This window comes from Amblyraja radiata, chromosome 5 (assembly GCF_010909765.2).
Source record: "Amblyraja radiata isolate CabotCenter1 chromosome 5, sAmbRad1.1.pri, whole genome shotgun sequence".
Classification (NCBI taxonomy): domain Eukaryota; kingdom Metazoa; phylum Chordata; class Chondrichthyes; order Rajiformes; family Rajidae; genus Amblyraja; species Amblyraja radiata.
In genome coordinates, this window is record NC_045960.1 from 60816460 (window position 1) to 60839699 (window position 23240).

At 41.4% G+C, this 23240-nt stretch overlaps 1 protein-coding gene across 6 annotated transcripts in view; it reads left to right on the forward strand.

The window, feature by feature from the left end:
- LOC116973363 (low density lipoprotein receptor adapter protein 1-B-like) overlaps positions 1-23240 on the forward strand; it is an 86754-nt gene that overhangs the window by 41653 nt on the left and 21861 nt on the right. For 3 of the 6 annotated variants that reach the window (XR_004412046.1, XM_033021351.1, XM_033021350.1), the window contains exons 3-7: positions 2275-2387; positions 7208-7322; positions 9719-9791; positions 17660-17747; positions 17862-17992. Coding sequence is in view for 5 of the 6 variants with exons in the window: in XM_033021351.1 (XP_032877242.1) it covers positions 2275-2387; positions 7208-7322; positions 9719-9791; positions 17660-17747; positions 17862-17992 (520 nt within the window). In the remaining variant the exon portion in view is untranslated. The remainder of the gene's footprint in view (positions 1-2274; positions 2388-7207; positions 7323-9718; positions 9792-17659; positions 17748-17861; positions 17993-23240) is intronic. The other 3 variants (XM_033021348.1, XM_033021349.1, XM_033021347.1) reach the window with 1 other exon arrangement.

Here is a 23240-nt window from a genome sequence, read left to right on the forward strand (position 1 = left end):
CTGACAGAATCACCCTTAGCAGGTTAAAGCCTCATTAATTGTCTCTTTAAAATGCACACTTCAATACAGTTAATGTATTATTTGGCAAGCTATTCAATCGATTAAAAGCCATGATTTTCAGAATGAATAGCAATGTAATTTTCAGCTTCCATTTTGGAAATTATATTTATAACCTTTCTCACTATGGGTCATTGTTATGGTCAATACATATATAATGCAATCCTTAACAATTCTGTGATGTTGCCTAATTAAAATACCAGGGTCTATTTCTCACTAGCAGTTTTAGTTATTAAATCCAGATGGTTACATTGAGTCATAGATTCATAGAATCATAGAGTGATACAGTGTGGAAACAGTCCCTTCGGCCCAACTCGCCCACACCGGCCAACAAAGTCCCAGCTACCCTAGTCCCACTTGCCTGCACTTGGTACATAACCCTCTAAACCTGTCCTATCCATGTACCTGTCCAACGATAGGATAGTCCCAGCCTCAACTACCTCCTCTGGCAGCTTGTTCCATACACCCACCACTCTCTGTGTGAAAAAGTTACCCCTGGTATTCCTATTAAATCTTTTCCCCTTCACCTTGAACCTACGTCCTCTGGTCCTCGATTCCCCTACTCTGGGTAAAAGATTCTGTGAATCTACCCGATCTATTCCTCTCATGATTTTATATACCTCTATAAGATCTCCCCTCATCCTCCTACGCTCCATGGAATAGATACCCAGCCTACTTAACCTCTCCCTATAGCTCACACCCTCTAGTCCTGGCAACATCCTTGTAAATCTTTTCTGAACCCTTTCAAGCTTGGCAATATCTTTCCTATAACATGGTGCCCAGAACTGAACATAATATTCTAAATGCGGTCTCACCAACGTCTTATACAACTGCAACATAACCTCCCAACTTCTATACTCAATAGGTACACAAAAAAGCTGGAGAAATTCAGCGGGTGCAGCAGCATCTATGGAGCGAAGGAAATAGGCAACGTTTATGGCCGAAACCCTTCTTCAGACCAGAAGGCTCCATAGATGCTGCTGCACCCGCTGAGTTTCTCCAGCTTTTTTGTGTACCTTCGATTTTCCAGCATCTGCAGTTCTTTAACACTTCTATACTCAATACTCTGACTGATGGCCAATGTGCCAAAACCCTTCTTTATCACCTTTTCAACCTTGACTCGACCTTCAAGGAACCATGCACTTGTACTCCTAGATCCCTCTGCTCTACAACACTACCCAGAGGCATACCATTTACTGTGTAGGTGCTGCCCTTGTTTGACATCCCAAAATGCAACACCTCACACTTCTCTGTATTAAATTCCATGAACCATTCCTCCACCCACATGGCCAATCAATTCAGATCCTGCTGCAATCGTTCACAATCTTCTTCACTATCTACAAAACCACTAACTTTTTTATCATCAAATAGTATTAAACCTAAAACCTTAAACTTGAACCAAATAATATCGTATCTTGTTGCAGTACTTAATAACCATATAAAAGATAACAATTTAATGAATATATTGTGTGTAGGAAGGAACTGCAGATGCTGGTTTATACCAAAGATAGACGCAAAATGCTGGAGGAACTCAGCGGGTCAGGTAGCATCTGTGGAGAAAAGGAATAGGCGACGTTTCTGGTCAGAACCCTTCCCGAAAAGTCACCTATTCCTTTTCTCTAGAGATGCTGCCTAAACTGCTGATTTCCCCCAGCATTTTGTGTCTTATCAAGTTTTTAAAGTAGCATGTAAAGAGTCCTACCTCCCTGGGGGGGGGGGGGAGGGGGAGGGTGGTGCATGTGTCATGCTCGTGTGTACGTGTATGCAATTGGGGGGAGGGGGGGGGGGTGGGACGGTTACTTAACTCAATCTTATTTTAGGGAATGAGGAGGAGTCTGTGAAAGAACCCTTTGCGAACAGAAACCATATAAGCATATAAAAGATACCAATTTAATGAATATATTATGTGTAGGAAAGAACTGCAGATGCACGTTTATACCAAAGATGGACACAAAATGCTGGGAGAACTCAGCGGCGTTCGGTCAGAACCCTTCTGGACACGTCACCTATTCCTTTTCTCCAGAGATGCTGCCTGAATATTTGAATTACTCCAGCATTTTGTGTCTATCTAATGAATGTATTGTGTGCTTTTGTACAGAAATATAGATTCCACATCATGTGAAGTTTTAACGGGAGTTGAGCATGTTATATGTTACATGAGATGTTGTTCATCTAGCATCTTAATATTGAAGGATTTGCCAATTTTACTTATTTTAGGCCAAGGCAAGAGGAAAGAAATTCCTCAAAGTTACCCTAACTGTTTCTCCTCGAGGGATAATGTTGGAAGACACAACAACCAATGAACTCATAGAAAATGTCTCCATCTACAGGTATTGTACTTGATGTAGAAGAGCTCGCAACATAATTTCATTTAATAATTTATTAGGGGTCTTCTATTTAGTTTATTACATTATTCCTAAAAGTTTCCTGTAGGCTTGCAATGCATAGCCATGTTTTGATGCACATTTGTTATTATTTAATGAGGTGCTTTCTCCTCACATTGCTCTCAGACCAAGGGAAAGATGAGGCCAATGTTTGAGATGGGGATTCCACTTCCAAAGGGATGGTGTACATATCTTAGAAACATAGAAACATAGAAATTAGGTGCAGGAGTAGGCCATTCGGCCCTTCGAGCCTGCACCGCCATTCAATATGATCATGGCTGATCATCCAACTCAGTATCCCGTACATGCCTTCTCTCAATACACTCTGATACCCTTAGCCACAAGGGCCACATCTAACTCCCTCTTAAATATAGCCAATGAACTGGCCTCAACTACCCTCTGTGGCAGAGAGTTCCAGAGATTCACCACTCTTTGTGTGAAAAAAGTTTTTCTCATCTCTGTTTTAAAGGATATCCCCCTTATCCTTAAGCTGTGACCCCTTGTCCTGGACTTCCCCAACATCGGGAACAATCTTCCTGCATCTAGCCTGTCCAACCCCTTAAGAATTTTGTAAGTTCTCTTTTGCCTTTTCGTTTCGCTGCTCTCTTTGCCATGTTTTAATGTTCTCGCCCCACCTCACTCAACCAACTCCATTTTACTATTCACATACTGTACATTCTGGGCTTCAATTTGTCTCGTCATATTCAGTTTATTTCATCTATCAGTAATGAATAGATCCTATCATTTGCTATTTGCCATTTCACTACCATTCTTTGTGTTCTTCCACATTTGAATCTCCCAAACCCACATTCTGCTTTCTTTTACTTTTTTTCCATTCTGACTAAAGTTTATGTCATACTAGACTAAGTGGGACCCGTTGGGTCCCAGCATCACACGGGAGGGCTGGTCCCCCAATGCAATATTCCATCTCTCCACCAATTCCAATATTGGTGGCCAGTGGGGGGGCTTTCTGGAGCGCTAGTATGGGTGTTGTGGACTGAAGGGACTGGTTTCCAAAGGGCTAGTATGGACATTGTGGGCCTAATGGATTCTTGGGCTGGCGGCTCAGTCACTCAAGCCTGTTGTGCTGGCAGCTCACTTACGGCTGGTGGGCTGGCAGTTGACTCACGGCTATTCCTTGAAATTCCATTTCAAGCAGGGTGCAAGGCCACCAAATTCAAGTGCAGTTTCTTACCACTTCAATCAGGGTGCAAGGCCACCAAATTCAAGTGCAGTTTCATACCATTTTAAGCAGGGTGCAAGGCCACTAAAGACAGTGAGTCGTGACCTCTCCCTCCTCCATTTTGCAGAGACTGAGCCACGCCCACACTTCTGGGTTTCATAGTCCCTCCCCCTCCCAACAGGGGCATGGCCTTCATGGCGTGATTGACAGGAGAGAGAATCTCAACATTTTAATAACACTAATAACTCTTTTATTTTTCATCGATGGGAAAAGTCCTCGGCACCTGATGAGCGGAGGGGGACTCTGAGTAAGATGGCCAAAAATTACAACCGTATGTGGTAGTGTTTTTTCTAAAATCAATATAAAGCGCAAACAGGGTCAAGATTAGACTTTTAATTATATAGAAGGCAAGGCAACTTTAATTAGGCAAGGCAACTTTAATTAGGCAACACAGCTTTAGCATTTCCAAACCAAAGACAACACAGCTTTAGCATTTCCAAACCAAAGGCAACACAGCTTTAGCATTTCCAAGCCAAAGGCAACACAGCTTTAGCATTTCCAAACCAAAGGCAACACAGCTTTAGCATTTCCAAACTATATTTTCAAACCACATTAAGGGCACTGACAGGTCAGTAAAACCACTCAGAGTTTAGTAGACATGTGTTCAGTGTTATTCACGGCTCAGACTGAGAGACGTGACCCTCTCGCTCCCCATCTTGCAGAGACTGACTGAGGCACTCAACACTTCCGGGTTTTATAGTCCCTCCGGAAGAGGCGTAGCCTTCAGGAGAGAGAATGTCAACATTTTTTAAACACTAATAACTCTTTTATTTTTCAACAATGGGAAAAATCCTCTTGTCATGCGCAGCGGAGGGGGACTCTGAGTAAGATGGCCAAAAAATAACTGCCGTAAGTGGCAGCGTTTTTTCTAAAATCAATATTCAGAACAACAGGAAGTGGTCAAGATCAGACTTTTAGTAATATAGATATATGTGGATTTTCATCTTCCCTTTACAGACATGTGCCCAGCTTTTGAGAACTCCAAACATTCACAAGATTTTATTTTTCAAATGTTTATAGAGAATCCTGACATGATCTGCTTGATTACGGGGGGAAAAAAACGAGGGTAAAGGAATTAATTTTGAGCAAAGCCTGGTCCTGAAATCCCATTTACACAAAACTTACACTAATCCCATTTTACTCTCCCCACATTTCCAGCAACTATCCTACGCACTAGGCACGAATTATAGTGAGTGTTTAATCTGACAGAATGTTGGGATGAAACAGAAGCACCTGAAGCAAACTCACGCAGTTACAGGAAGAATGTGCAGGCTTCGCGTAAAGAGCATTGGGGTTCAGGATCGGATCCAGGTCATCCGAGCTGTGACTATTGTTTCCCAGTTCCACTCCTCCCACTTCCTGACCTAGATCCACCTACCATCATCTACCAGTATTTCCCTCCTCACCTCATTCCACCCATCGCCAGATAGACCTGGCTTCAGTCCTTCCCCTCACCTGCCTACACCTTAAAGTTGCTTTAAGTGCAGCTGGCTATAAATGCCCTGGCAGCGTTGCAGGTTAACTTTTCAGGTCAAAAAACCCTTCATCAAAAAGAGAGAAAGCAAGTTAGTTAGACGTGGCGGTGCGGAAGGGAGGGAAGGAAGGACAGGACAAAGGAACCAGGTTGCCATGCCAATCAGCTGTAAATAACATTAACTGGTTGCTAGGTTAATAAAGGAAGTTATAGGGAGAGAATATGACCAAAAGAAAATAAACAGGAAATATTCAGCAGGTCAGAACATGCCAATGGAGAAGGAAAACTGATCCAACAATAATACTGGTCAGTCCGGATACAAACAGAGGAAATTAGTAACTTGGAGTTGTTGAATTCATTAAGTCCCAAAGACTACACATTCCCAGACAGAAGTTGAGCAGCTGTTCTTCAGACTTGTATTGGGTTTTGTTGTAACAGGTCAGGGTGTGAGTGCAATGGAGAAGCTCAGGGTCTCTCTGATGACTGAACATGGGTGCTTTGCAGAGAATTAATCCAATACGATGCGATAGAACTTTATTTACCCAGGAGGGAAGTTAATTTGCTAACAGTCATAAAAAAACACAAAATACATGAAAATAAAATTACGAGTGGTAAGGCTTTGGGGATATGCAAAGATTGAGGAGGTGGGGGCGGGGGGGGGGTTGGTCAGTCTCAGCCTTCGCCCTGCTGCCCCAGCACACAGCAGCGGAGAAGATGGCACTGGCTATCAACAATTGGTAGAACACCTGCAGCATCTTACTGCAGACGTTGAAGGAGCGGAGCCTTCTTAAAAAGTACAGCCGGCTCTGTCCCTACTTGTACAGGGCCTCAGCTTTCCTAGACCAGTCCAGTTTACTGTCCAGGTAAACTCCAAGGTATTTGTACTCCCTGGTAAACTGCACATCCACACCATTGATGGAGACAGGGGACAGGGTGTTTCTCTCCTCCTAAAGTCTACCACCAGCTCCTTTTAGTCTTGTCGATGTTGAGCTGCAGGTGATTCAGCCCACATCACTCAACAAAGTAATTCGCTACACCTCTGCATTCTGTGGCTGAGCTGTTTTTTTCTGTCTCCATTACTATGGCTTAAACGACAAGATACATTTTATAGCTATGCATTTCACAACGTTTATGATCCTTTGTTTATTTTCTTTCTTTCCAATTATCACCCCCCCCCCCCCCCCCTCCCCTCTATAGCGTCTACGCCCCTTGGTTCATTCTCTTTCTCTCCAACTTCCCTCATCAACCAGTGAGGTTGATTGTTTTCTTACAACAATCCAGTCATTTCATGGTCATCATTATTATTATTGATGCTAACAATGATTTAGCTTTGTTGAATTACAAGGATTTTAAATATATGATGGAATTTGAACTCGTGTTCCATATCAATAGTTCAGATCTTGGGATGCCGGTCCGGTTACTTAATCTCTTTTACCACATCCATTTAAGGTATGTTGGTCAGCTGGTGATGTGCGACCCTGGTCTTTAGTTTGGGTCATCTGTTTTCTGTTCAGTTTTATCTCGGTATATATCATTGAAATACCTGGTGACTCTTAGAAATAGTCCACTGAGAGAATATACAAGTACTTTGTAGTTAATAGTAATACTTTGCTGAACTTGTGCAAAGAAAGAATTTCACTGTACCTCGGTATATGTGACAATAAAGATCCATTGAAATGTTAAACCATGAAAAGGAAAAAATAATTGCCTATCGGGCTCTCTTAAATTATAGGCAATAGGTGCAGGAGTAGGCCATTCGGCCCTTCGAGCCAGCACCGCCATTCAATGTGATCATCGCTGATCATCCCCAATCAGTACCCCTTGGGATTATGTTATATTTTCCATGCAAATCACAAATCATCTAACTTTTAATTCTCCATTGCATTCCACCCTGACCTCCTATACTGTCCCAGCAAAAGCCAATACAAGTCTGATGAACAGCACCACATCTTTCCGGGGTGATAAACACTGTATGTCTGTAATGTGCAGTTAAACACACAACATTCAAATCAATTTCAGTCATGCATGTGCTTCATGTTCTTTCAACAGAATATCATACTGCACTGCAGACAAGACCCAGGACAAGGTATTTGCATATATTGCTCGGAGCCATGTAAATGAAACTTTGGAATGTCATGCATTTCTGTGTCCGAAGAAAAAAATTGTAAGTTTCCAAATCTTTTGTTGACATATTATCAAGGTATCAAGGGCAGGCTATTGTTTCCATTTAAGTCATTAATATTATAAATCCTATATCATTTCAATGAAGTGACCTCTTTACCATGAAGTGCGTTTCAGTGACCGAATTAGTTGAAGTGCAAAGCTGTCAATGCGCAAAGTAAATTGAGCAAGAAATTGAATGATTCTAGATTTGTTCCATTGCATTAACCAGTCACTTGCCTCAAAATTTTTGCATAGCATTAATTAGCATTTGATAAAAATTATTTCTCAAATGTTGTTTAAGCCATTGCTAAATGTGTTTTCAGTTTAATGAATGCTGTAACAATGTGTGAGAGTTTGACAATTGTTGATATGATATTGGCCAATTTCCTGCCAAATCTGAGAAGATAGGATTGAGGATGTGAGCAGAGATAGTAGGTCGGAGGCAAATTTACTTGCAGATTACCGAAAGAAAGCTAGTTTGCTTTGGTTTGGAATGTAAATGTTTTCTCCAAATTAACTCATGTTATCTTATTGAAAATAATATACAACAAAAAAAAATCAGAAATTGCATGTGACTCATTGGATGCAGTCACCAGGCCTGGATAAATTGTATCTAGGACTCGTACATCCTGCCTTGCATCTTTTACCAGAGGCACTGATAATCATTTTCTCGTCCTCCTTGATTACAACTCTCATGCAACTCTCTCCCCTTCCCCCACTTCCTGTCACTTTTTTCTTTCCCCTCTTGCCACCTACCCCAATATGACCATCACCTGTAAACTCCTCCCACTGGATCTCCCTCCTATCCACCCCTCCCCTGCCTTTGTGGTTCCCAGCTGCCACCACCCCTTTTTATTTGGTTGTACTCTTCATTTTCCTTTTGTAGCAGATTGTAGAATCTGCAGTCTTTTGTTCTCCAATTATCACATTCCAGCCTCTGTTGTTATCTCCACCCTCGCGTCTCCCAACTTGATTTATTTACTAATCAACTCCTCCTTACCTCTATCCTCCTCTTGCTTGCTAGTTCTTGCTCCCCTTCCCCCACCTCCCTACACGGGCTATTTCCCTGCATTTTCCGGAGAGCATTAACTATTAGGAGAGGGTGGCAGACTTGACTTTTCACTGGAGCATCAGAGGTTGAGAGGTGACCTCATAGGCATTTATATTGACAGAAGTGAAAATCCATATTTTAATTTGCCTCTGTGAAACTGCCCCTAGTGTATAATGGATGGATGAAAAAGTGGGATAATGGAGAATATTCTAATATTCGGTTGCACAGCAGAATCACTGAAGAAAGGCAGCAACAAGTTTAAGGATCAACGACATTCTTGTGTATGTGGCTGTTGAACCAACTAAATTTGATTTAAAACAATACAGTCAATATGGACAGAAGATAGTCATTCAACACCAAGCCAACTCATTCAATATGATTAACCTCCACACTCTTGCACTATTCCTATATTTCTTGTCCGCCAAACTTCTAAACTACCAAACAAAATTACCACTCTTAAACGGACCTAATTCTTGAAAACGTGCAGTTCTTGAGGGAGACCATTCCAAATTCGGTTGGTGTTCGTTCCAAATCCTGAACCTGTGCAAATCTAAATAATGGAAGTAAATGCTCTCAGGGCTGCTTCCTCTCCAAGCTTCAGAAGAATTTTATTAAAGTAGCATTCTAAGAGTTCGAAGGAAAATTAAGTAAAGATTTTGGTGAAAAGCCGAAGGATCATATTAGACAGGCTTCTGGGGTCTGTTATAGATTACTGTATGGTGTGAGGGGAAACCTACAGGCTGCTTGTATCCTTAGAATAATAAAATTCTATAAGATTCTATAAGAATAAGGTAATAAGAGGAGTAAAAATAGTCCAGATTTTTTTAATTGATTGAAAATGTAAGCAATTATTTTGTAAGCAGAAATGTAGTTATTTGTGAGCATTGAAACATCAATTAGAACTGAGAAGTGCATAGATTCCTACGACACATTCCTATTCATTCATCTTATTCATTGTCATTTGGACTGATGCAGTCCTGAAACAGGATCTAGATGTTGACCATTCCTTTTGCCTCTACAGATGCTGCTTGACCCGTTGAGTTCTTCCAGGTGTTAGTTTTTTTATTTGCCCAGATTGCAGTCACTTCTATTCTTGTTGTATTCCATGGGGCTAATTTATAGCAGTCCTTGTAACATAAGAACATTTTCAACACTGGTCTCACCTTGTTCTATTTTTCTTCATTATTTTATCAGACTTTTAGAAAAAGTTAATTGTAGGAAATTTGACTAGCTGGTCATTTAAGATTATTAAAACTTTTAAACGTATTCTTTAAGAGCCAAATAATGTTTGATCTGCTGAGGCACTGCACTGTTGCTTAATGAATGTCAGTTTTTCTCCACCACAGGCACAAGCTGTGACCTTAACAGTCGCTCAGGCTTTCAGAATTGCATATGACCTTTGGGAAGTAGCACAAGAGGGTAAGCAAGAAATAAGTAAACCTTTGAAAGACTCTGCCTTATTTCTTAATATGGTATTTTCGAGAGGAAACATTGTGCAAAATTGTCACCCATGCGTTTAAGGAGATGGACAAATTAATTTGATGGATTATCTAATGGTCCACTAAAGTAGACCTTTTGAATGAGTTTGAAGTTAACTATACTTTTCTAAGAACACAAAGTAAAGAATATACAAGAATTATTGTTTATAGGTAGTTACAGTGCCCTCCACCATAATGTTTGGGACAAAGACCCATCATTTATTTATTTGCCTCTGTACTCCACAATTTGAGATTTGTAATATAAAAAAATCACATGTGGTTAAAGTGTACATTGTCAGATTTTAATAAAGGGTATTTTTATACATTTTGGTTTCACCATGTAGAAATTACAGCTGTGTTTATACACAGTCCCCCCATTTTTGGTCGCTGGTTGACAAACTGGATTGACCATTGATTGAATAGATTATACTGTGCTACCTATTATGGGAGAATCATTTAACACCCTTTCATAAAGGACATGCCTCCATAAACATGGTACTTCATTTTAATTCAAATCCCTTGATATTAAATTGATAGGAAACAACTAGGATGGTAATTCTGCACACCTCTTTATCTTCTGCCAGTTTGTGGATCTCTAATCAGATAGTTAGCCAGGTGCAGGTTAGCCTGACAAACTAGAAGGTTAAGGCACTGTCCCACTTACGTGTCCTTGGCACGCTAATTACGCGCCCTCGTCGTCGTGTTGAGGCGCACGGCATCGTGTGGCCGCGCGGCGTGGTCCCACGGAGAAGCGCGGAGGGGTATAGAGTTGTGCACGGTATCGCGCGTTGCTCCGGGATTTTGTAGCGAACAAAATCTTCGCGCAGCGCTCCGGCCTGATGTAGTGCGTACGCACGCAGGCGTATTGCGGTCGCATGCAAGCGTCTTGAAGTCGTACGCGTAGCGCGTGGCGTTGCGTGCTGACATCACCGTGCGATGTCGTGCGACGCCCAAAATCAGTCGGCCCGCCTTTTTCGCGTCAGCAGTAAAAGCGTGTGTGATTTGAAAATCCTCACCACACACACTGCGTTTCTTGCCACGGAGTGAAGGCCTGTTCAGCAATGATAGTTTCAGGACCTATCTCAACACAATTAAGTAGAGTTATGAACATCAATTTTAACATGTAGGATAGATCTTGCTAGCTAATACCAGTACTTCTGCAAGGAACTGCCAGTTTCAACCTTTTAAAAAGCTGGAGGTCCAAGATGCATGTATTCCCTCCACGGAAATCCTAAACTCAATGACTGATTTGGAATGCTGAATGTAGAAACAAGGAAAAAAGAACAAAGAGCTAGACAGGTCATCCTCAGCATTGTTTCTCCCTAAGTAAACACCATCAAAAAACGATGCACTGTTCATCCATCTCATTGCTTTCTATGTGTAGTAAGGAACTGCAGATGCTGGTTTAAAATGAAGATAGACACAAAAAACTGGAATAACTCAGCGGGTCAGACAGCATCTCTGGAGAAAAGGAATAGGTGACGTTGCTGTTGTAGCAATGCAATCTGTATCTCTTCCATGATGATCATGGAATAGCAGCCAGCAACCCCCCTTATATGCATAAATGACGTCACATGCTGTGTGACGCATGGAGATGGGCGAAAGTCGCGCGACCGCCGCTTCCGGCCTGTCACGCCAATCGCACGCAAGTGGGACAGGCCCTTTAGTCAAGCACATTATTTTCGTCTGCTTTGATAAGGCAGTCTCTCCCACAGCTCCGGGCCTCATCCAAACTTGCAATGGACCTCAACTTTATTTTATTCTCTGCCGATTCCACAATCCGTCTGAAGAAGTGTCCTGTCCTGAAACGCCCTCTGTCTGACCCATTGAATTACTCCAGCACTTTGTGTCTTTTTAAAAGCAATTCATGGAACTGCTTTCTGGCAGGAGATTCTAACTATTACACCTGAGCTGCTGCTCATTTGCATGCTTTGCCATCACTGGCTCCAATTGAAGTCTTCCACTTGCGAGCACACGATTCAGCTGATGCTGAAAATAAATCACATGCTAGAACACTCACCGGCAACATTTCAACAGTTTCTTTACATAGATAAACTCCTGCTGTTGTGGATAAAATACGTTTTTAACATCAATTAGACCAGGTGTGGATCCCGTTGGGCCTGTCCCCCAAGGCAATATTCCACCACTGACCCACAGCGCCCAACTGCGCAGGCGTGGCTGACGGGTTCCCATTGTGACGACAGAGATCCCTGTTGTGACGCGAGTCATGGCAACTCTGCCCCAACTGCGCAGGCGAGGCCGGCAAGTGGGAGCACGACTGCGACATTTTTAAAGATCAAAATGGCAATAACATGTAAAATATAAGATCAATGTGAACACATCTCACTCTCCCTCTTCAATCCCCTGTTCCCCTCCATCGCCCCACCCTCCACCAACCCTCCTCTGCTTCCTCCCCTCACCCTCTCCATCTCCTCCTCCCTCTTCCTCCTCCCCCCTCCATTACTTATTCCTTCCCCCTATCCTTCCCCCTCATCCCCCAGCACTCACTCCCCCTCCTCTTTGCCCTCCCCCTTCATTCCCCTCTCCTCCCCCCCCCACTCACTTCTCCTGCCCTCCTTTCCCCTACCCTCAGTCACCCCTCCCTCCCTCCATAACCCCTCTCCCCTCCCTACCCCCTCCTCTCTCTATCTCCCTGCTCCCCCCTATTCCACACCCCCCTACTCACCTCCCACTGCCCTCCTCTCCCTCTATCCCCCACTCCTCTCCCTCTATCCCCTCCTCACCTCCCCCACTTTCCCCTCCCATCCTACCTCCCTCCATCCACATGCTCCCCCTACTCCTCACCTCCCCACTATCCCAACCCCCACAATGAAAATCGCGATTTAAAAAAAAAAAAGAAACCTCCCCCCTATCCCACCAACGCAATGTTTTTTTTTTAAATGAAATTCTCTGTGAAAATCGTGTTTTTTCTATTAAATAACCTAAACACAATGTTAGCTGTTAATGAAAACTGAATAATTTGATTAAAACTGAGCTTTTTTTAGAATAAAATCAAAGTCAATTTTACGTAAATGAAATTCAGGATCCCATTGTGACATCGAACGCGGGTGACAGGCAGGGCAAGTGGAAAAGTCGTTTTGTAAAGTGGTTTTTTGTAAAGTTTAAAATGTCAAAAACGTGTAAAATGTACCATGAATCTGACCGAAACTTGGTTAAAGCACACCCCAGGACAATTGTGAGTAGGGTGGGCCAAAATTTGGAATGCTATCGTGTACCGTTTTGGCAGAGTTTTGGGAAATTATGCAAACAAACAAACGAACAAATGAACAAGATGAGAGTATTAGTAATATACTAGACCAGGGATGGGGAACCTGCGGCCTTCTAGGCCATTAAGTGCGGCCTGTTGAATAAATCCAAATTTTGTAGAACAATTCCTTTTATTTTTTATAATATGTTTTTGTTCGTCTTTTATTATTTTAATTTTAATCTTAAAATGAACATATTTAAAATACCAAAGGGTAAAAGCAGATTCAACAAAATAATCTTCCCCGACTGAGGGCCACAATCAAAACATTAGTAAGTCATGAGGGCTATTTTAACACCTGTTATGCTCATGATTTAGTTCTAATGCGGCTCTAGAATGGACGTTAACCTCTCTGCCTGACTGGCGCCACCAGCGCCTGAGGTTGGTTTGGGAGAGTACGCTGGCCGTCCAGTCTTCAGTATTATCAACTTTGAATCAACTGATACTACTGACTCGGCGCAGGTTTTATACTTCATTCAGGCCGATTTTCTTTGCAACAAAGAGTTACTCGCTTTGGGCACTCTTACGGGTAGAACATGAATAGATTTCTTCAACAACTTTCAAGATAAATGTTGTGAAGTTGGACTGGATTTGGTTAATTTAGTGAGTGTATGTACAGACGGTGCACCTTCCATGACAGGAAAATGTGAAGGGTTTATTGCACAGGTAAAAAAGGTATTATCAGTTCCAGATGTTCTCATTTTTTTCATTGTATCTTACATCAGCAAAATCTCTGTGCTAAATCTACTATTTTTAGTGATACTTTGCAACAAGTTATAAGTATTGTTAACTATACCCATGTTAATACCCACGTCTTTGGCAACATGCACGAAAAATGCTTTCTTGCTTTTCAACCACTTATTGCTGCGAATCAACATTCTCCTACCTAACCCAAATCAAGACACCCTTAAGGTCACAAATGACGGATGCCCATCTGGAAGATCAGCTGAAACTGCGTACCTCCATGTTGCAACCAAATATTCAAATGCTCTCCCACAAAAAGCAGTCTCAACAAAGTCATTAAAATGTTTGTTAACTTTAGAATTAACACATTTTTTCATTTTCCTGAAGTTAGTACATAGTAGTTAGGTTTTTACAAAATAACGTACATTTTGAAGTATATCTAATTGATGTTTCTTGGATGCGGCCTTATTAGATTACAGCTAACAGTGCGGCATTCCAATAGGAAAAGGTTCCCCACCCCTGTACTAGACCAAGTGCAGACCCATTGGGTCTGCTCCCCCAACGCACCTGTTCCATACCCAAGGCCCCAACAGGAGGCGTGGTCCTCCAACTTCCCGAACGTAAGATTCCAGCACTCTCCTGCCTCTCTCAGCAGTGCTCTTTGAAAAAAATTCCAATTGCACTTGTCCTGCCTGTTGCAATAGCAATTCGCCCTCCCCCTGCTAGCCGAGACATTGTGACACCATCAGTTGAAGCTGGTTGTTTTAAATTCAAAGTCCTTTGATTTTTTTTAAACTAGTCAGTAATGTCGAGAAATAAAGCATACAATGTTCAGTGAAGGTGCTCTCTGCTGAGAGGGGAAAATGTGAATCTGAATATATAAAAATCATGTGAAAGTTGGCATTTTTAAAGCTTTAATCGGGAATAACCTGAAATATAGGATGAAATCTCCAGTGAAGCTGATCACTGTTACCCGAGCCATTGTGACATCATCAGTGAAAGCTGTTCGTTTTCCATTCAAAGTCTTTTGAGGTTTTTAAACTTCTTACTTAGTAATATGTCGAGAAATAAAGCATAAAATGTTCAGTGAAGGTGCTCTCGGCCTCGAGGGGAAAAATGTCGATCAGAATATGTAAAAATGTAATCGTTACCGCGTGGTGTTTTTGCGAAGAAGACAACAACATATACACACGTACAAGATGAGACTTTTAATAAGTATGTGATATGATAGATAGATGGTCAAATAATGGGTGATGTTGTGGGTACCCAATATTCAATCACGGTGAAATGTCATATGTCATACATCATGGGTTTGAAACACTTCATGAGCGTTTAATTTTAAGTAAAGAATCCAAGCATTTATTTTCTAAAATTCCTTTCCTTTTCCTTTTTTTCACTTCCTATTTCTTTCCCCTAATTTATTTGTATAGTGAATTCTTCTCCATCATACTTAATAGTGGTAAAACACTGATTCTACTTCTAAGTACAAACATAGGATGTGGTCGCTAACCACAGGTACCTTGGGGTGCAGCTTGACAGTGAGCTGAACTGGAAGTGTCATATGGAGGCGGTGTACAGGAAGGGACAAAGCCGACTGTATTTTTTAAGGAGGCTGAGGTCATTTAACATCTGCCAACCCCTACTGTGCAGTGTCTACCATTCAGTGGTGGCCAGTGCTCTGTTTTTTGCTGTGGCCTGTTGGGGAGATGGCGCCCGCATAGCGGACAAAAACAGACTGGACAAGCTAATCAGGAAGGCCGGCTCAGTGGTCGGGGCTGAGCAACGAACGGTCCAGCAGGTGGCAGAGGCCAGAACTCTGAACAAACTGGGTTCAATAATGACCAACCCCACTCACCCACTCCATGCCCTGAAGGTGATCAAGAGCAGCATCTTCAGTCAGAGGCTGATTGCACCAATGTGCAAAACTGAGAGACATAGGAAGTCCTGTTTACCAGCTGCTATAAGGTTATATAATGCGCATAAATAACTGCACTTTTTTTTAATTAATTGTATTTTAACTTGTATTTTAACTTGTATTTTAACTTGTTAAGTATGGAAGCCATTTGAGGAAATGTGTGGTGTTATGTCTGTCTTGAAGCTGTCGTGGCACTGTAATTTCCTGTAAAGGATTATTAAAGGTATAATCAATCAATTTCCATAGCCAAATCTCCTCTCCTACACCAAAATTTGAGATCGATCAATTATATTTGCATTATACCGAGCAGTACAGATAGCTCTGCTGTAACGGAAGGAATGTCGGTGGAAGGGGGTAGGGGAGAAATAAATGCATCCAGTTAGGGGAGGGAGAGGGAGAGAGAGACCTGCAGTGATGTAACATAATTAGGATCTGAGTATCAGCTCTTTCACTGGTGAACTTTCCAGCTTGAGATTTATTTTCAGCATTGGCAGGAACTATACTCATTTCTCAACCAATTGTCAGCATGTGAAGTCCATAAGACATTATTTCAAGATTAATGTTACAATCCAGTGTAAATGGAAAATGCTTCCATTACTTGGAAGAACCTTTGCTATTTTTCATTGAACATAACATCAGATTGAAATTGTCTCTCTCTCTCCAGTACAAAGTGCTAGCATCACAAATAGGAACATCAGACAGCTTTTTCAAGAATGTGTGTGTATATGTCTATATCTATATATAATGTACCCGTTCTGGATAATTACTAAGTTACACAGTTAATCCTAAAGTTACAAGAATACTTCAGCACTATATAACTCGCAGTTCAAATGTCAAATGGTTTAATCAAATAATCAATGTACTTAATTAAAGTTTTCTAATTGCAAACTACATTAATGCCAAGCAACACTTAAAATTAAAACTCAAAAGGAAAATGACACATTAATGCAACATATGCTGATTCATGATCTCTGTAATTCATATAAAATTAGATTAAGTGAACATTTTTAGATAAAGGGCAACATTGTCAAGATCAATCAGTTAACGAGAAATAGAAGCATAGAACCGGCAACTCGCCCCCCCCCCCCCCCCCCTCCTCTCCCCTCTTGATAACATAACAGCACTTAGATCAGTCATGTCGAAGAATGAAAAGAGGCAGCATTTGAACATTTTAAATCCTGGAAAGGGAAATACATTTCACCCTAGAAGTGCTGCTACGGCCAGAGGCTGGTTAATTGATTTTTATATAGCAAAGGCTGTGGTACTGAATACTTAAAATTCTGAAATGGCGGTCACAGTGGTGCAGTGACAGAGTTGCTGCCTCACAGCGAATGCAGCGTTCGGAGATCCGGGCTCGATCCCGACTATGGGAACTGTCTGAACGGAGTTTGTGACCTCCCCGTGACCTGTGTGGGTTTTCTCCGAGATCTCGGTTTCCTCCCACACTCCAAAGACGTACAGGTTTGTAGGTTAATTGGCTTGGTAAATGTAAAAAATGTCCCTAGTGGGTGTAGGATAGTGTTAATGTGCGGGGATCGCTGGTCGGCCCGGTGGGCCGATGTGCCCGTTTCTGCGTTGTATCTCTAAACTAAACTTGTTCAGCGATCCAGCGTTCAATCCTGAACCCTGGTGCTGTGTGTGTGCAGTTTGCATATTCTGTCTGTGACCATGTGGGTTCCCTCCGGCGGCCCTGGTTTCCTCTTGTGTTTCAAAGACATACTTGTCGGCAAGTTAATTGGCCATGGTTATTTGTCGCTGATATGCATGATAGTGGCAGAATCTGGAACTGGGGCTGGGAAAGTGGTGAGAAAAAAAAAAAAAAAGATTTGTATAGGATTACTGTAAATGACGTTTGGTGGTCAGGACAGATTTGGTGGGCCGGAATGGCTTGTTTCCATGTGGAATGGCTGTGACTCTAATTATTTTTCCTTGTCTGTATTTCCAGAGAAATGTAAAAAGACTCGTGAATCATGTAACATTCCTGAAACCGCATCCCTCAATGGAGCAACGAGATGTGTAGAGCCAGGTAAAGAGTAAGGCATCCATTCTTTAATAATTAGTATTCATTTGAATTACATTAAAGCCTTGGTTTAATAAAATATTAATGTGAAAATAATAATTATTAAAAATGTTTTTATATTTCTCAGATGCAATTACAGCAAACGATTGCACAGTAAACCAAGTCCAGAATCCATTTATTTCACAAGCAGAAATTCATCTCGGTATCACAAGGCAAAGCAGTCCATCCTACGGATCCCCTTTACACGCACTCTCTTGGGTAAATTGTATTATTGGTTCTTTTGCCAGTTTCATTTGATGATGAAGTTTGTAACAAACTTTCATTATATCACAAAAAATCATATGTTTTGCTGTTTGTAAAATGTAGGGACTGAAATGCTGCTTATTAGATAAACAAAATAATGACCCTTCTGGCTATTTCAACCAAGATGGGGATTGGAATGCAGTCTGCAGGAGGGGATGGTGTATCTTTGAAAGTGGAGCTCTGTTGAAAGAGCAGCTTGTACTATGTTTATATCTTTGATTTTAGTGACTTGCAAAGTACCCCTCGGCATTCATGCTGGAAAACGATTTTTTTTAACGTGCAGTCTTGCCCTGGTTTAGGAATGTCATGTACTGTCTGACTGCAAAAAGACTTACCAGACATTCAGGACTTGGCTCTCACTAGCCTCAGACAGCCAGATGGCCATTTGGGTAAGCTGCAGATTTCTGCGTGCTTTTTTAAACTTGAGCCCTGAAGCTGGATGAGACCTTAACAGATAAAAATCAAAGTGATGTGATGTCAAAGTCAAAGGAAATAAGAGGAGAAGCAGATGGAATATTCAGTTTAGCATTGTGATTATCCTTGTAATTATTTCCCTTTCAGAGGGGTTAATGCATGCCATCCTAATATTACCATTGTGCTTATTGGTATGTGATGTTATTATCTGAACCAACCAAGAATAAATCAATGGATACTCTGATCTTAGAGTAAATATTAATTTCAAAAATTGATTTGGACCTGCAGAAAATTTACCATGAAATGAATATTAGTGCCTATGATGAGATAAATGAATGAATATACGTCAATCAACATAAGACAGTGGCCTCCTTTATTAATTGTTGTGATAATATACAGTCACAAATGGCTAAGTGGGAATAAAGAATTGTTGATGGTTTTTTTTTTACATCTATCTTCATGTTTCATTGTAAATATTCAGTTGTGCACTTTTCTGGGTGTGAAATTAATTGTCTGGGTGTCGATTAATTATCATGCAAAGAAATATGTAAAATAATGAGCATGCATTGAAAATTCACTTTCCAAGATGCCAGATTCAAACCTACCTATCTTGGAATCCAAGGGTTTCCAGATCTCAATTGTTTTCTTCGTTTCTATCTTTCTTCCTTTATATCTGTGTTGCATATTGGGACATGACTGGTTTAGACATTCATAGATAAAATTAGCTTCCATCTGTGTAGTGAAATTCCCCCCCAGGGCTATTCCATTACTGTTTCCCATGAACACCTCTATACTGGCAGAAAGCCTTTTTGACTTGAAGTAGTAGATGATACAGTAAATTGAAAGTGAACATAGGAAATAGTTAAGTAATCATTTTTGGCTCCGAATGAAAACTTCACATCCATTCATTAACTCCATCTCCCATGATGGTTGCTAACGTGACTAGAATCACATATATATCATATTAAATAAAAAAATAAACCAGTGGTGTGCATTAAATGAGCCTTACTTTGCCTCCTATCATATTGGCCTCAATTCCAATTTCCATTTTTGTTTCTTCTATTGCTTCTGTTTCTACTGAAGCCATTAATATTCAGGTTTATTGTTCTTTGCTGTAGTTTGCAAATAGGCATTTTTTTGCTGATGCAGGTAAAAGGAAGAGCCATTTCTTTGGTGCCTCTGCCTCAATGTAGCAGCAATTCTTTCAAATCTGCTAAAAATAAATAAAAATCTAACAATTAAGCAAATGGATGATATTTTTGCAATAACGCAGCCGTAAGTGGTAGCGTTTTATCTAAACTCTTAGTTGGTTCTTTAGTTCATATTTAGAACATATCAGTTTCAGTTTTCTTACAGTGTGAAAATGAACGATGAGACCAGAGATTCAATCAGTGAGATGTTATTTTCCATACTGGCTCTAGGCTGGAGTCTGCCTCAGGACATGCAGCATCTGTGTCTCAAGCCCCAATGAAGAACTGCTAACTAAGGTTATGTTTTGCTCCTGGATTTTAGTATTTACTAGACTAAGTGGGACCCGTTGGGTCCCAGCATCACACAGGAGGGCTGGTCAGCCAATGCAATATTCCACCTCTCCACCAATTCTAATATTGGTGGCCAGTTGGGGGTGGGGCTTTCTGGAGCGCTAGTATGGGTGTTGTGGGCTGAAGGGACTGGTTTCCAGAGGGCTAGTATGCAAATTGTGCGCCAAATGGATTACTGGGCTGGCGTCTCAGTCAATCAAGCCTGTTGTGCTGGCAACTCACTCACTCACGGCTGGTGGGCTGGTAGTTGACTCACGGCTAATCCTTGAAATTCTATTTCAAGCAGGGTATAAGGCCACCAAATTCAAGTGCAGTTTCATACCATTTGAAGTAGGGTGCAAAGCCACTAAAGGCAGCGAGTCGTGACCTCTCCCTCCTCCATCTTGCAGAGACTGAGCCACACCCACATTTCCGGGTTTTATAACCCCTCCCCCACCCACTGGAAAAGGTGTGGCTTGGAGAGAGATTCTCAACATTTAAAAAAAAACTAATAACACTTTTATTTTTCATTGATGGGAAGAATTCTCTGCATCTGCTCAGCGGAGGGGGGCTGAGTAAGATGGCCAAAAATCACAGCCGTAAGTGGTAGCGTTTTATCTAAAATCAATATACAGTGCAAACAGTAAGTAAGTGCATTTACAGTAGTGCCTTTTAACTTCAAGCCAAAGCACCCAAGCCACCATTTGCAGTAAGTAGTGCCTTTCAACTTCATGCCACCATTTGCAGTAAGTAGTGCCTTTCAACTTCATGCCACCATTTGCAGTAAGTAGTGCCTTTTAACTTCAAGCCAAAGCACCCAAGCCGCCATTTGCAGAAAGTAGTGCCTTTCAACTTCATGCCACCATTTGCAGTAAGTGGTGCCTTTCAACTTCAAGCCAATGCACCCAAGCCACCATTTGCAGTAAGTAGTGCCTTTTAACTTCAAGGCATTGCATCCAAGCCACCATTTGCAGTAAGTAGTGGCTTTAAACTTCAAACCACACCCAAGCCACACCCAAGCCACCATTAGCAGTAAGAGGTGCCTTTCAACTTCAAGTCAAAACAACCAAGCCACCATTTGCAGTAAGTAGTGCCTTTCAACTTCATGCTACCATTATCAGTAAATAGTACCTTTCAACTTCAAGCCAATGCACCCAAGCCACCATTTGCAGTAAGTAGTGCCTTTCAATTTCAAGCCAAAGCATCCAAGCCACCATTTGCAGTAAGTAGTGCCTTTCAACTTCATGCCACCATTTGCAGTGCCTTTCAACTTAATGCCAAAGCACCCAAGCCACAATTTGCAGTAAGTAGTGCCTTTCAACTTCAAACCAATGCACCCACGCCCCCATTTGCAGTAAGTAATGCATTTTAACTTCAAGCCATTGCACCCAAGCCACCATCTGCAGTAAGTAGTGCCTTTCAACTTCATGCTACCATTTGCAGTGTGGTGTCTTTCAACTTCAAGCCACACCCAAGCCATTATTTGCAGTAAGTGGTGTCTTTCAACTTCAAGCCACACCCAAGCCATCATTTGCAGTAAGTAGTGCCTTTCAACTGCAAGCCAAAGCAACCAAGCCACCATTTGCAGTAATAGAGCCTTTCAACTTCAAGCCAAAGCAACCAAGCCACCATTTGCAGTAAGTAGTGCCTTTCAACTTCATGCCACCATTTGCAGTAAGTGGTGTCTTTCAACTTCAAGCCACACCCAAGCCACCATTTGCAGTAAGTAGTGCCTTTCAACTTCAAGCCAAAGCAACCAAGCCACCATTTGCAGCAATAGTGCCTTTCAACTTCAAGCCAAAGCTCCCAAGCCACGATTTGCAGTAAGTAGTGCCCTTCAACTTCATGCCACCATTTGCAGTAAGTAGTGCCTTTCAATTTCAAGACACATCCAAGCCAAGCCAACCAGGGAGGGGCAGGGGAAGGAGGGGCGGGGGGGGGGGGGAGGAGTGGCAGGGGGGGGGGGGTGGAGGCTTTCTGGAGTGCTAGTATGAACCATTTTAGAACCAATAGACAGTTTCTTGCAAGCTTTATAACCAATAGACATTATTTGGCAAGCTTTAGAACCAATAGACATTTTTTGCAAGCTTTAGAACCGATAGACATTTTTTGGTAAGCTTTAGAACCAATAGACATTTTTTTTGCAAGCTTTAGAACCAATAGACATATTTTTGCCAGCTTTAGAACCAATAGACATATTTTTGCCAGCTTTAGAACCTATAGACATATTTTTGCCAGGTTTAGAACCTATAGACATATTTTTGCAAGCTTTAGAACCAATAGACATTTTTTGCAAGCTTTAGAACCAATAGACATATATTTGCCAGCTTTAGAACCAATAGACATATTTTTTGCCAGCTTTAGAACCTATAGACATATTTTTGCCAGCTTTAGAACCAATAGAGACACATTTTGTAAGCTTTAGAACCAATAGACACTTTTTTGCAAGCTTTAGAACCAATAGACACTTTTTTTGCAAGCTTTAGAACCAATAGACACATTCTGCAAGCATTTTAGAACCACTAAGGGCACTTACATTTGAGTGGACATGTGTTCAGTTTTATTCACAGCTCAGAGAAACGTGACCCTCTGCCTTCCTCCATCTTGAAGAGACTGTGTGGCACACCACTTCCTGGTTTTATAGTCCCTCCCCCCTGCCACCAGCGGTGGCAGCAGAGAGAATGGGGAATTTTGTAAAAACATTAATATCTCTGTTATTTTTAATCGACGGGTAAAATCCTCGGCACACATGCGGCGGAGGGGGGCTCTGAGCAAGGTGGCCAAAAATGACGGCCGTAGGTGGCGGCGTTCTCTCGGAAATCGCAGTACAGATGGCCAAAACCGGTCAAGAACAGACTTTTAGTAATATAGATAAAGACTTTTCTGCCCCAGCTTCCCTGAATTTGTTTTTGAGGATGCTTTAAAATTGTAAAGTTGCTTATGCTAATTTGCACTCTTGAGATTGTCTAGGTAAAAACTTGGAAATTAACTCAACGTGTCGGAAAATTGGTACTAATTTATAATGATTACATGTCAGAAATAGCAAAGAAAATACTTTAATTATTCATCATCATTTGTCCAGAAAGGTATTCGTAATATTGATATTTTCCCCAATTGAAGTCGTGATCCTTATTGATGTGATATTCATGTCAGAACTGAGAAAGAGATAAAACGGGGCACAAGTTAATGACACAAAAAAAATCACTTAATATTTAACACATGATAATAATCCACTGTTGCATTCAAGGTGGTAGTGAAGATGGGGAATA